The sequence below is a fragment of the Sparus aurata genome, chromosome 8 (assembly GCF_900880675.1).
Source record: "Sparus aurata chromosome 8, fSpaAur1.1, whole genome shotgun sequence".
In the NCBI taxonomy this organism is placed as follows: Eukaryota; Metazoa; Chordata; class Actinopteri; order Spariformes; family Sparidae; genus Sparus; species Sparus aurata.
In genome coordinates this window covers 28,956,151-28,970,781 of record NC_044194.1, presented here as the reverse complement: position 1 = coordinate 28,970,781, position 14,631 = coordinate 28,956,151, and the positions used below count along the sequence as shown (strand labels likewise).

The following is a 14,631-nucleotide window of genomic DNA, read 5'->3' as shown; positions in this document are numbered from 1 at the left end:
TGAAGGCTTCCCAATTCGAAGGCTCCTCCAAATGCAGCCCACAAATGCGACCTTCTTTTCCCTCTTTTTGGAGGACGCACGGCTACTATCCTTCGTGGCCTCACATATCCCAAGATTCTTTGCGCGCATGAAAAAGAAGAAAGAAAGAGAGAAAATGGCGACATCGCGTGGCGTAGATCATCACTTTCTTGGGCCTGGGTGGCAGACATCGAAAGGTAAGGGTAAAACACCTGGTGATGCAACCAGGAAATGCTCCAAAGGCTGGACCGTCCCATTTAACAACGGTTGATGCGGTTAACAAGGTCTCTCTGAAGGACTCGCCTTCAAAGACCGCAAAGGCCGGGTCCTTTGAGGGATGCAGACCCTGAATTGAGACACATTACTTTTGAACTTTTGGGACTAGCAAGTGGAATTATCTTCACTACCGTTCATCAACCTCTCTGCAGCAGTGATCCTCGGAGGTGACCTCTGTCGTCAGGTGTCAGTAAAGTATTGTGGCTGTTTGGTGAGTAACTTATTTTACTGTGCAGTCAAACTCTCTGGAGATGTTGACTTTCAGCTCTTTGTTTTGGTTTTGGGGCCCAGAACTTTGCTGTTTCAGTTGGTTCTCACCACTCTTAATATTATATATATACTCTTAAAACCCTGATAAACCAAATGCTTTGCTTCTTATATCGATTTAATGAGATGAAATTATGGAAATGAATGAAACGTTTTTTGTACTGCCCTCCCCACGTGAGCAAAAATGTAGGCTTTAAAACATCACTGCACTGCGCTGCACTAACCTTTGTTCCTGAGGTTGGCGAGTATGGTCCTGATTTCCTTCTGCGCCTCCTGGTCCGGCCCCTCGCTCTCTGAATCCTCCCTCTTCCTCAGCCTCAGGGAAGAGAACAAGTTGACCCTCCTACGGGGCAACGAGCCCGTGTCGTCAGAGAACACCCCTCCAGAGTCTCTGCGACCCTTGAGGGACACCTGCTGCAGCAGCGAGGGCAGGTCCCGCCCGGCCCCCCACGGATCGGCCCCTACAGACGCCAACCGAGCCTCGCGCTTGCCGGCCCTGTTCTGGTCTTCTTGAATCGTGGTGCTGAAGAGGGTGCTAAAGCTGAAAGTTCCCTCTGACATGGGCCTCTGTTTTCGGGGGCCGTAATGTTTGGTCCTCCTGGTAAAGCAAAAGACGGATCATGATCTAAAACAAAAGGTGGGTTCTCCTTAACGCGATAATCTAATACCTAAGTCAGTATCTGTCGCCAAATCGGGTAACACAATGATGATTGAGTCTGAGACCAAAGATGCCCACTGGGTGTCGGTGGAAACTGTCCTGGAAGTACAGTTAGTGACATTTTCAAACAGCAGTGGTTGTTTGGCCAGAGAGAGTAGGTGGTTAGCATGCGACATAACTTTTGTGTTTGTTCTGCTCTCTGCTAGCGTTGGGAGTAAACGGTTAATGTTGCCGTTTACGGTCACGGCCAATCAAACAAAGAACAGACCGATAACAGCGGACGAAAAACTACTTCTGGGAATATTTGAGATTGCCACTTTAAATCTGAATTAAATCCATAAATGTATAGCAAAACAGGCATCTTAAGACTGATAAGACGGGTGGAGTCTGTACAGAAAAAATCTCGACCACAGCAGCTTTAATGTGCTGCTTAAACTTAAGTATGAACAAAGTATTCTATACAAACATTGTGACTGCAGTGTTGGAGCCACTGGAGGGATTGGTCACACTAAATGTCCTCCTGAAGGCGTTGGCTATGAGCTGGAAGGCTGAGGGGGACGAGGAAGAGGTTTGGCTCTGGGTTTGTTCCCCTTCCTGGCACGAGTCGGTCCGAGGCTTATCTGCCTCCGTCTCTGCTTGTACCTGATAAAACATCAGAGGACAGGAAAAATGCGGTCAACATAATGTGGAATTAACTCCTCTTATCTCGCTCTCATCACAGTCTTTGGACCACTGCATTATACTGTAGAAGGCAGCAGATAAAGAGCAGAAAAACATCTCGTGGGCAGGTTTATTCTTCTCGAGAACAACTGATGTTGCCGGCTTAATAAACGACTAACTCCACCTGGTCTGTCTGTTGAAGTGGGCTTTTGGTCTTTATCTCAGGTTCCTCTGGCGTGACCAGGACGTCCCAGTTCAGAAGCTTCTCTTTCTCAGACAGAGATATCATCAAGCGTTTCTTTGGGACAGATGAGCTGCTGTCCGTCGTTACTGTAGCCGAGCACTCTTCACTCTTCCGACTTCCCTCTGAGGGATTCTGGGTATTTGCCGACATCTTGGAACTGCTCTCTGAGCTCTGAGAGAACGAGAATCTTGTCAGCGCACAAAATATTCAGAATATCAAAGACATTGATCCCAATCGAGCGATTTAATTCACAATTATAATACTGTAGTAGGGTGCCTACAGGTAATTGGAAATTTTAAAGGTGATTTTAAAGGGGCAGTACGGAGTTTTGGGGAGAACATTTTAATCAGAAGGGAAAGATCTTCATTTACTGATTTTTTTTTTTAATGAAAAAACAAAAAAATGTGACAATGTGGAATTTAATGCACCAATGTCTATATAAAGACAGATAGAATAACAAACCTAGAGACACCCTGTGTTCTACAAGTACATTTACATATATGGTGTGTATCTGTTAAATCTAGAATAAACCCCACATAACACACGGTTTGTTTTTCTGCCGCAGTGATCTCCTCAAAGTCTAAGTCTGCTTCAGGGACGGTCTCTGGTCCCTCTTTGTCCAGCGGCCAGCTCCTCTGGAAGTGCTTGATGAAGATCAGAGGGAAGGCTGTATGAGGGCAGAAAGAACACTCTCAGCTGTTTGTTTCAGAGGGATGCACTTCAGGTGACACCCGGCTGACCCCTGCTTTTCACAGGAGAAACCCTGTGATCACACAGCAGAGAAAAGCACCGGTATAAGGAGAATGAATGGTGGCTGAGTTCCATGTAGCTGCGGCAGTGTTAGGGTGCTGGTATTTGCATGCCGTCTCACTGTCACCTCTCACTCGGACACTTGAATAGAACACGGCAATCGTTAATATCCTCAGTGACACCTGCTAAGACAAGTCAAAGTGTCTGCTGTGAGGAAGGTTTTCAAGGTTTGGATGTGTCTGTAAACACAGATTAACATGAATCTGACATGTATTCAAAGATACGTTGGATGGATTTACTGTGAAACCATGTGACCGGGCTGACCTAACCATACGCTAAATCAGTGGTTCCCAACCTTTTTTCCTTGAAGCCCCCCTTGCCTGTGTCCAAGACAAGCCAGGCCCCCCCAACCCCAACCCGCATACACTGAAAGAATAAAGTGATTAATTACAAACTTTTATTTGCAAAATTCTATTTTGCTCTTATTGTCCTTGTTTTACAATGTATATAGATGCATTTCTTCCTTTTTTGTGTCATCAGGTGTATCACACACAAACGCACACACACACACACACAGTTTACCTACCTACCTGCCTACCTCATAGGGGTGTTGGTGATAAATAGCTTAATGAATTTGAATGTGGACCAAAAATACGTTCAATTTGGATTATACAGAGTTTTGATTATCCAGTTGGGTGTGTTATTGGGATTTTATACATTTATTGTGCACAAATATAATTTTGGTAACCTCACAACCTCAGAGCAGACAAAGTTGCGATCTCTGGCGCCCCCCCAGGGGGGGGCCCGGACCGCAGGTTGGGAGCCACTGCGCTAAATCACTGTGCAGCAACCTAATTAGTTAGTGCTGAAACATACCGGCTAGTTATCTGTATCATTATCCCAAGTGTACAGACGTTCTTTTGAGCCACAGTGCATTGTTTTCCAACTTATTGAGCAAGAGACTCTGCTGTACCCTCCACCTCGGGAAACCACAGGGGAAACATGCAGCGGGTGAGGCTCACGCGCCACGCAACAACTCCTGCTGACTTGGCACTACGGGCCGCCCTACATGTTATTATAAGCTCGAGTTTGATAAGGAACAGAATACTTACTTACTTTACTTACAAAAAGTACATTTGTCCCAAGAAAGAAACCACAATACATCACCGTAAATAAAGTAAGAAAGAAAAAATAGAAACAATTATCAAGCCCTCGTCTGAGCACAGTAGCTGCTATTTATCAAGGATACCTTATGTGTAGGTGTTATGATTTAAGTGATAAGGGTAAGATCATACAAACGCACATACATTTTTTCAGGGGGTACCTGCATCGTCCCTCTATCAGCTATGTTGTCCTTGTCCTGTAAAATATGAACTAAACTGTCCACAGATGACTCACCAGCAACATTTGAAAAAACGGAGCAAGGCTTGATTTGGATGAGAACAAACTTGGAATGTTTGGTCAGACTGGAGTGTGTTATATCTGAGAATAACTTTGCAGGAACCAGTGAACTCCTCCAAGACGTCAGGGAAGTTCACCCCCATACTGTCTATGTGCTTAAGAGAACAATACTGACCTCTAGTGTTGTTCACTCTGCATTACAAGACAGTGATGCCTGCACTGACCTCGGAGGCATGCTCACCGTACACACTGCCTTCCTTTTAGGACATTTATAACCTCACATGCTTGCATTTATAATTACACACGTCACACAAACATAAACACAAACACACACACACACAAATTCACAAATCTGATTAGCGTGACAACCCTGACATTTCTATCAACTGTTGGTGAGGCCACATGAGAAATCAATACTTACTGATATGATTTGGTCGAATGGAAGGATTATACTTCACGAAACCAAATTACAATCAACCCAGCTGTCTGCTGTCAAACAAACAGGCCAGGCACGGGCTTCAGGTCTTAATCAAATCTAAGTGAAGACTGCGCAGACGAGACAAAACAAGAATCAGGAGGTACTCACTCGCTCTGATCTTCCGTTTCCATCGATTATTCTGTTTGGTGCTGGAGCGAGCTACAGAGACGGAGGAAAGGGAATAGGTTAGAACTTGGCGTGCTTACCATCAGACCTAACTAAAGAGCAGGCTAATTAGCCCAGTGAATACATTATCAAAGGGCTGGAAGGAGCTTGTTAAAAGGCTGCAACCTGCCAACAGTTGAACAGGTCTGCTCTACAGTGTTTTCATTTTTTTTTGGGGGGGGGGGGGGGGGCACCAATAGCTCTGGCTCATGTGACATGTCAAGTGATTCATGATGGCTAATAGTGAGTAAGTAAAGTATAGATATGTATACTGTATGAGGGAATTTCAGGTAAATGCAAGAGTCTCCAGCCAGCAGCTCTGTAAGGCTGCACTCAAAAGGTTGTTCAACATGTTCAACATTTTAGCGTAGCGTGTTAGCAACATTTGCTAATCAGAGTGATGGGATGATCATTAGTTTATAAAAGTACATAATTTGGTCATAAACCATGTGACCTGATGATTGATCGGGTTAAAGCGAGTGTTTTTTTTTTGTTTTTTTTTGGCCTTTTATCGGCTTTATTGATAGTACAGCTGAAGATATGACAGGAAAACAGGATGAGATAGAGGGGGAGAGACACGCGGCGAAGGACGCCCAGGCTGGGACTCGAACCCGGGGCCGCTGCAGCGAGGACAAAGCCTCTGCACCTAGAACAGGACTGGTACCAATCTACAAAGCATCAGTGACATCAGTGAGGTGAGAAGTCTGAGCAGAGCCCAGAGGACACTAAGAGACAACACCCACCCCAACCACAGTCTGTTCCCCTGCTGCCATCCGGCAAGAGATACAGTATGCACTGCCGTACCACCAGACTACAGAGCAGCTTCATTCCTCAGACTGGGAAACTTCTGAACTCTAGTTTATTTTTTTTTAACTTTATCATTTATCAATTAGTCTGTGTCGTTTTTGGTTTTGTGTGTATATGCAGCTTTTCATTACAAAATATTGTCCCAAATCTTGTCAGAAGAAGTCAGAATTTCCCCACTGTTTCATACTCTCAATGCATCTCGTACTTGATGGTGGTGCTAAATGAAAGGTCGAGTGATTGCGGAAGTCACTGTCATTAATCCTCTGGGCACCATGAGTCTCTGCACAAAACATAAGTATATGTATAAGTGTGCAGCTGGACAGATCTTTAACTAAAAGACTGCATGAGGTGCCAGAGAATACAGTGTGTGTCAAGTATATTTAGAAAGTCCAGATTTTCTTCTTTATAGCTTATTTATAACCAAACAAAAGCCTCTTTCGCAGCAAAGTACACTAGTAAGTGTGTGTGGACAGGTCACTGAGCACAGGAAAACTCCGCTGCTGCTGCTTCTCAGATAAAATAACAAACAGTCAGCAAACTGTGGGAGAAACCTTCAGTTTGTCAGCCGCACCCGGATCCATCTCCCAGACATTAGCAGGGGGAGAAACTCCAACACAAACACACATGCTGACGCAGGAGGGTCACTAGATAAAGTTCAGCCAGTTTAAGATTCTCCCTCAGGGAATCTCATGTTTAACAGGGTCTGAAATCTCATTTGTGCAGCACAGTTTTTTTCTTAATATAACATCCTTTAGGTCACTCAACCAGAAAGTGTATTTATCCAGTGCTGCATATTCCGGGAGCTTTAAACCGGTACTATAGGAGCCACACTGACCTTTGGTACTGTCCTGGGTTTGGCCCTTGGCCCCTGCAGTGTCGTGTGCTTCGGGTTTGACAATGCAGGAAGCATCCAGAGCTTCAACTGCCATCTCTGTGTCTTCAGGAACTCTTTTCTGACCTTTATCAAGCTGCTCTGAATGCAGGCTGGACGCCCCGCCTGCAAACAAAACACAGTGTGTGGGCATTAAGTTTTAACTAGCTTTGAATTCATGCTCGGCAAAGTAAAAATTAGCATGTAGCTCCTTTCATGCATAGAGTCTCACTTGGAGTCTACGTCTGCTCAACAGGTAAACACTTGTTGTGTACGATATCATCATTTTATATCACCTAAAAGATCAGTGTAGCATGCTGAGAGATGGTTTAACAGGTAGCAAATGTTACTTTTAGAGAGCAAACATTACATAATATACTATTCAGTAAAAGCACTTAAAGGGGCACTATGTAGTTATTTAATATTTACAGTATTGAGGTAATAATACAAACTCAGAAATATTCATCTCTTCCATAAGTGAATAAACAAGCTGTTCTCAGTGGAAAATAAGGTACCAGTTCACTAGAAAGGTGGCAGGGTCCGCCACATATAAATAAAGTAACTGTTCCCCAAAACTACATAGTGCACCTTTAAAGAAAATATATTAAATGAATGAAGTTTCTGCTTCCAAAATGGGACACATGCCATTTAAAGTGCCAAAACCTCACAGTAAAATATTCATCCCTACCTGCAACACGAGCACTGACACATGACACACTGATAACTGTACTCACAGAGTAATGAAGTCAACATTGTACAGAATCTTTCCAAAGGTGATTCCATGTGGTCACAGAAATGAAGATCTCTCAATACACCATTTGTGTTCAGTGTCCCTATCAGTCATTACATAATCAGAGCTTTTATTAAAGGAGACTTATTATGCTAATTTTCAAGCTCATCGTTTGATGTTGCGTTTCTACTACTATAGGTTTACATGCTTTAATGCTCAAAACACATCAGTTTTCTCATACTGTCCAGTGCTGTATTCCCTCTCCGTCTGAAACGCTCCGTTTCAGCTCCTTTCTCTTTAAGACCCCCACTCCTTAATATCCAGTCTTTTCTGATTGGTCAGCTCACACAGGCCTGAGCCAGCACTGCTAACAACGAGCAGCTGTCCTAAATCAATTCTGATGGGCCAAACTAGCCACTGGGCATTAATTATGCATAGAATTAAAGGCTGGACTGACGAGGCGTTTAATGAGCAGTGTTTTCTGCGGGAGAGAGGAGCTTCTGTTGAGTCTGACCATTTTAACTAGTGAGATCTTTGACATGCACAAGAACAAAAATATAACACTGATGGAAAAAAAAAAAAAAAAAAAGGAAAAAGAACAATATGTCTCCTTTGATGGGATTCTTTCTCTCGGACCCACTGATGTTCTAATTTTGGTTTGGTTAAATGTTTAGCAGAAGAATAGCCACAGGAGAATAAACCTTCACCAAATAATACACAGAGACCAAACCCAGAGGAAAGGATAGAGCAGACCCAAGCTGACAGGGGGAGCTGACAAGTGATTCACTTCAATTCTGTTCAGCTGGACTTGAGTGTAGTTCAAAGGTGACATTTAACTTAGCTCAACAGTATTTCTTTTTTTTATTTACAACTAAGCGTTTGCATTTAGCCTAATGCTTATACCCATTCTTCTTGTTACATTTAAACGACAATCGGCTCTTTTTTCCCATTAGCAGCTTTTGATTATGGCCAAGCTGCTTGAGCCCACTGCTGTTCGCCTCCCTTTGTTGAATCCGCTGCAAACTTAAAGGGTAGTTCGGCTTTTCATCAGGTGTCATGAAGAACATGTTATTTGTTGGGTTAACAAAAGCTGTGATTGGGAATATGATTTGTGTGGGTGATGTTAACTCAGCACAGAGGTGAGGAAAAGATTTTCTGTGTCGGAGGCCTATTGATGAAGTTGTTAATTTTGTGGTTGAAATGTATGGAAACATTTTGAAATGTAACCATTACATGATGGGATCAAACCAAATCTGAGCTGTTCAATCACGGCCGAGCTTTTCTTGGATTTATTCGACTGATTTGCAACAAAACCACGAAGCAAATTATTTATGAAATCAAATTGATTTATTTTTGAATATATTTACAGCTTTTAAATATCATAAATTAAGCAATTTTACAGTAATTATCAATGTGGAAAACAAATAACAAAGCTTGCAGGCTGCTTCAAGGCGCATTGTGAACAAAACTAGAAAAAAATACAGAATATAGCCAATAAATGTATCTGGCAGTGTGCAAAAAGCTGCTATAAGGGCTGCTGATCTCAAAGCCTAGGTACAGGAGAGAGACCTGGAGAGGGGCTCTGAGGGGGGGAGGCCTGCTTCTGAAACAGAGGGAACCACAGACAGACCACAGACACGTGGACACATTCGTTATAGTCAAAACGGGCCTGACAAGAAGGGAGGCTCATGACGATGATGCATCAGAGAGGAAAAAGCACATTCGGGGGGCACTCAGGTGGATGTTTGGTGTTAGGAGTGTTAGGGAGGAACACAGCACAGCATGAGCGTTAGTGGGGTTAGCTCGGATTATGTGTCACCAGCATAACACGGAACGACTGTGGAACAAACAACAGGTGCTACGTGTGTATCAGTTAACCGTCTGTACTGAACGTTTCGCTGTATGCAGTCGGGTCCGATTCAGAAATGTGCTCGCTATGATCTGTTTTGGCAATGAGGGGGCTGCTCTGTCACAGCAAGCTTAAACTTTGTCAAATATAAGCCTTGCTATATATTATATACACCTTTCCTTATGGCAATAATTTAATGAAAATACAAAAAAACAACAGTGAATCAATCCAACTAGCAAGTACTGTTAGTAGCCAAAGCCTGAACTCGCCTACAGAGTGCTGCGGGAATGAGTCGAGGCCCAGAAATCAGTCAGCATTTTTCCCCCTCCTGTTCCCTCGTCTAAAAGGCAATGGGTTTATTTTTTTTAATGGGGTTCATAAACTTAAATATCAAATACTTGAGTTGGTCAAAGAGCGTATTTTGTTGAGGGAACCAGGGAGATTCCAGCATGGTGAGCCCATGAAAAGATGTCATCCCTGCAGCACTCTATTGAGCTCTGAGACTATGAATCTAAAGTCACAACAGCAGCTTTGTGAGGCTGCACTGCTAATGTCAGTATGCTAACATGCTGCTATTTAGCAGTTGTAATATTTACATTCAATACCTTAGTTAGCCAATTAGCAACTAAACACAAATTTAAGCTTAGGCTGATGGGATTGTCCTTGCTTTTATAAATATTTATACATATGGTCGTAAACATTGCGCTGATGATGGCATTGGTTGAAAAAAAATTGGGATTCATCTTCTGGGAACCATGAACTTCTGAACGAATTTTTTTTTTTGCCAATCCATTAGTAGATGTTAAGAAATTTAACTGGATAACTGAAGTTTGACCTGCGAGTAGCACAAGATAAAAAGTAAGAGGATTACGTACGTGGATTTATCCTGTGTCTAAATGTAAATCTATTTAATAGTTACTCAGATATTTCAGGGTGTGGACCAAACTGACTAACTAATTGATATCATCTTCCCAATGGCCAATAGTTTTGGTCTTTTGATGGAACTTATCAAATGTGTCATTTTGAAATACCCTATTCACATCCGTTTTGAGAAACGCAAGTACAAGAAGTGCGAGTGCCACTGAATAGAGATGAACAATTGTGTCTGATATGCAATTTAACTCAGATTTTATGTTTATTTTTGGAATTCTTATATACATTTCAATGCTACACATAACACCTTTACCGACTCCTCGAAGGCAAAACTTGCAAGGACTCGTGCTGGTTTGTGATTGGTTAATCTGGGTTATATGGAAGAGCGGGCGAGCTAATAAGACAGCCAATGCAAAAGCAACACGACAAATCTGATCGCCAAAGCCGGCCAATCGTCACCTTCCCCGCTGGCAGGAATCAGCCAATCAGAGGATGCAGCATTGGAAACTTGAAACAGACTGAACAAAATGAAGTGAACGGAAGAAGGGGGAATGAATTTGGAAAAAAAAGAAGAAAATGAACGAGATGTGGGAAAAAAGAAAATGGAAGATGGAGGATAGAAGGGAAGCAGAGTGCTCAGAATACAAGTCATTACATTTAGACATTATATTGAAATGTGATAGCAAAAATACTCCAACAGTGCATTTTAAGAATGGACCCTAATTCTGCACAATTAAAGCAAAGGATCACAACTTAATTTGCTTCCGGCCTTATTTACATTTACGACATAGAAAATGAAATAACCAAAAAAATACAAATAATAAAATTAATTTCAAAACAATGAATACAAAAAAATTATAAAGTGAAATATTTTCACCGAGTCAGGAATATTCAGTTTTTGTGGATGTGGCTGTTTTAAAGCAAATATGACCACTACAAAAAAAAAACAGAAATGCCCGGAATGATCTTTGATACGGCTCATTGTTTGTGGCTTATACCGACATTCATTAAAACATTAACCATGATATAGATCAGTCTGATGTGAATTTCAAATGGATTTCACAATCCAGAGCGAACGAGTGAGTTTAGAAGTACATACAGGTTCTCTTGTAACAAGAAGAATTAAAGAAAACACTTAAACAAATAGTGAAAATTTTGAAAAAATTGAGTTCTAAAGGTAAACAAGACCATAAATAACGAGCCTTAAATATCTCACATTAGATCAGTCAATTATCTTCAACAGAATACATCAAAGTGAAATACTAACACCGAGAACAAATGACACAATTCAGATAACAAAAGTATTTCCTGAAATGTATCAAAAGTAATAATACTGTTTTGGCATTTCCATTGCACATCTCTGTGGTGCAGAGTTAAGGTGCAGCAGGCAATATGCAGGGTCAGTGAAACATCAAACACCGTGTGGAGCTCTGACACATCACTAGTTCACTGAGAGGACACCACACCAGCCTGTTGGCTTTAAAGGTTAGAGTCAAAGGGCATCTTCCAGGTTACTCTACTGCAATTAATGTGCACATTATAAAACTGATTCTTACAGATAGCCGGTCTGGACTGCAGGAGGGAAAGGTTTAACACTTTGTGATAATCCTATTGGTCATTCTCTTCAGACAAGAGAGTCAAATGACACTGACACACTGTTACGTATCATTTGGTGACAGCTGTGTGATATGAATGTAATTACTAACAGCTTCAGGTGTTACAGCTTCAGCAGCCTGGAACAAGCCCATGTGAGTCAGAGATGCATTCAGCAGGGTACAACACCAGGAGACCCTGACAGTGAACCAACACGTACCAGGGGATCTGAGCTCATTATTAGCAAAGCCACAGGTTCAGAAGGGCTGCAGCATTATATTTATGCATCACCCCTGAAGTCAGCTCAGCATGTACCATTTAATATTTAAATACACAACATAGTCAGAGTACCTATATGACAATTTGCCTAAGTTGGCTCTTTGCTGTGCTGCGCACCAGGCACTGAATTTAATACAAGCGGCAGAAGCTAATTAAGTGAAGCACTTTTACAGCAACTGTCGCAGTTACTTAGTCAAACATTTTGACTTCAAAAACACAAAGCTAAATAAGTCTGGACTCTTGGAATGCAGGAAATATTTGGTTTCAACATCTTTACTTTATTGAACCACTGATTCATCCATTTTGGATTCTGGGCTGTATCAGGCCGACTGGCCCAGCCCCTCCTACATGAACTGGTGCGCGGTGAGCTGCTGCTGAGCCAGCTGTGGCTCCTGGTAGATCTGTCCCAGCACCTCGTGCATCATGCAGAGCAGAGGACAGCCCAGGCTCAGCAGCTCATACAGGAACACATAGTCATGTGAGTAGCTCCTGACGTGAGACCCCACAGCTGTGAAAGACTCACACACACTTCCAAACAGCCGTCGAGGCAACACACACACAGCCCGGCTAGCACGCCTCGGCCAGCTCAGGCCTCGCCTAAGCAAGGAAACCAGGGTACCTGGGGGCTGGATCTGGACGCTGCCCGTTGCCGAGTAGGTCCCACTGCTCAAGGATGAGGTTGTGACACGGTCATCCTACATAAACCAAGATACACATGAGGAAACAATGAAATACAACATGAATTTCTATTACACAGCATAGGAACACGTGACAAGAACTAGGCTATAAGCAATTGCACCCAAAGACATTTGCAAATGTTAGTAGCATGCCAGATAATCATGGAGCAGGTCATTGACAGTAAATCAGTAAAGGAATGATGGCATGTTCATTGGATGCAAAAACACTTACAATTCATTTGAAAGTTTCATTGTCAATTTTGTTTAGTTGCTGCAGCCTTCCTTACCATTCTCCTTTTGAACCTCCCCGTGTAGATGCTGGACTGGCGCTGGGCATAATGCGCCTTGCAGTAGAACTTTGCTGTAAATCAAGCACAGAAAAATTTGAAATATGCTCAATATGGAGAGCAGTAAAATAAAAAAAATGTATACTTAAAGTAACAGGAGAATACAATGACAGAAAACAACATTTCCTAAACTGGAACGATGCATCGTTACTGAAAAAGTAAAGTGACACATCATCCACGTAACATTTTTGTGTAACACCGAGGCTAAAACAAGGATATAAAGTGTCCAAACTACATCTGCACAACCAAAACTCTCTATCGACATGTTTTAAAAGCAGTTGCAGTTAATCAAACGTACCCTCCTGCGAATCAAAGGTGTGCCCACCCAGACGGAGGGTGCAGTTACAGACGTCACAGCGGAAACACTCGCGGTGGAAGAAGTAGCCCTCTGCGCTCAGTCTCTCCATCACGTACACCCGCTTGGTGCAGAAGTGGCAGACGTCGCTGCCCCCGAGGCCGGGAGCGAGGTCCTTACGTACCACACACTGAAAGGAAGAGGAACAGGGTAAGTTTACATGCTTTTTAGTTTTTAGACTTATTTCCGAGAGCTGCCTGCAATAAAGTAGACAAAACACATTAGTTGTGTGGTCCAGCAGCGAGATGGTAAACTGTTAAAGCAGTTGCGCCCATCACAGACAACAGTGGAGATAGTTAAAAATAAAAATCAGTGAAGGATGACGAGAAAAATCCTATTTACTTTTATGAAACGGTGCAAAAATGCTGTGCTGCCAGTTGAATTATGGCAAAAGCAACAGGTTTGCAGCTGTACCTTAGCTGATCAATATTTCCACGTGTAATGTTACTTAAATATCATATTGTTAACGCCCCAGTTACTCATTATAATCCCCAGACCCTGCTGTGATTCTGCTTTCATTGCACCAGGATATTAAAACAGTAAATGACCCATGCCAACCGAGGGGTTTCCTCAAGGGGCCCTGACAGTTTAAAGACAAAGAACTCGTGATAGTTTTTTTTGCCTCCTGTACAACCACAACTTGTCATCTTTATACTTCAGTTTTTGGACAGATTAAAACAAACAAGATGTAGTGCATTATTAAGACAGGCTGTTAGGCAGGTCTTTGTCTTTCATACAGTGCTCAGCTTGCCGTTTTTAATCTTTATGCTCAGATAATCCGTTGCTGGCTTTAACTTCATATTTACTGTACAGACATGAGAGTGGTTATTGATCTTTTCCCTTTAGAAAGAACACGAACAGCCAAAATGTCAACTATTAATTTAAGACACCAGTCAAACCCCAAAGACTCTGGGTAGAATTAACTAGCACCACACATCAAACAAGCTTTCAAGTGAAATGCACAAAATAGCTCAGTATCTTAAATTATGGAGTGTTAATACGACTGACACAGCTGCCAGTTTACTTTCACTTCAATTAAATACACCGGCCAGGTTACCGACATCCAACTTCAAGTCTCATGTCACTAGAACCTCTAACAAGGGTCAAGAGCCACACAGTGTAGACTAGAGGGAAAACATGTCGTCTCCCATGTGAAGGTATTTAAAAAAACAAACAAAAAAAAACAAAAAAACAGAATTGTAATTTGCAATACATGCTCCACAAAGGTCACATCATGCACCCTTAATGGTCCTATATCAAGTCAAAGAAGCAGAGCTGTGTAAGATTCGAGTTCAAACGATGTGACTACTATCCACAACACTACCACCAGCAA

General features: G+C 42.3%; 1 protein-coding gene across 3 annotated transcripts in view; it reads right to left on the bottom strand.

The window, feature by feature from the left end:
* Positions 1-14,631, bottom strand: part of mical2b (microtubule associated monooxygenase, calponin and LIM domain containing 2b) — a 66,225-nt gene that overhangs the window by 5,254 nt on the left and 46,340 nt on the right. For all 3 annotated transcript variants that reach the window (XM_030425868.1, XM_030425869.1, XM_030425870.1), the window contains 9 exons: positions 13,242-13,428; positions 12,884-12,957; positions 12,539-12,614; positions 6,560-6,721; positions 4,861-4,911; positions 2,669-2,790; positions 2,064-2,294; positions 1,686-1,861; positions 786-1,159 (listed from right to left, as the gene is read on the bottom strand). In XM_030425868.1, the coding sequence (XP_030281728.1) occupies positions 786-1,159; positions 1,686-1,861; positions 2,064-2,294; positions 2,669-2,790; positions 4,861-4,911; positions 6,560-6,721; positions 12,539-12,614; positions 12,884-12,957; positions 13,242-13,428 (1,453 nt within the window). The remainder of the gene's footprint in view (positions 1-785; positions 1,160-1,685; positions 1,862-2,063; positions 2,295-2,668; positions 2,791-4,860; positions 4,912-6,559; positions 6,722-12,538; positions 12,615-12,883; positions 12,958-13,241; positions 13,429-14,631) is intronic.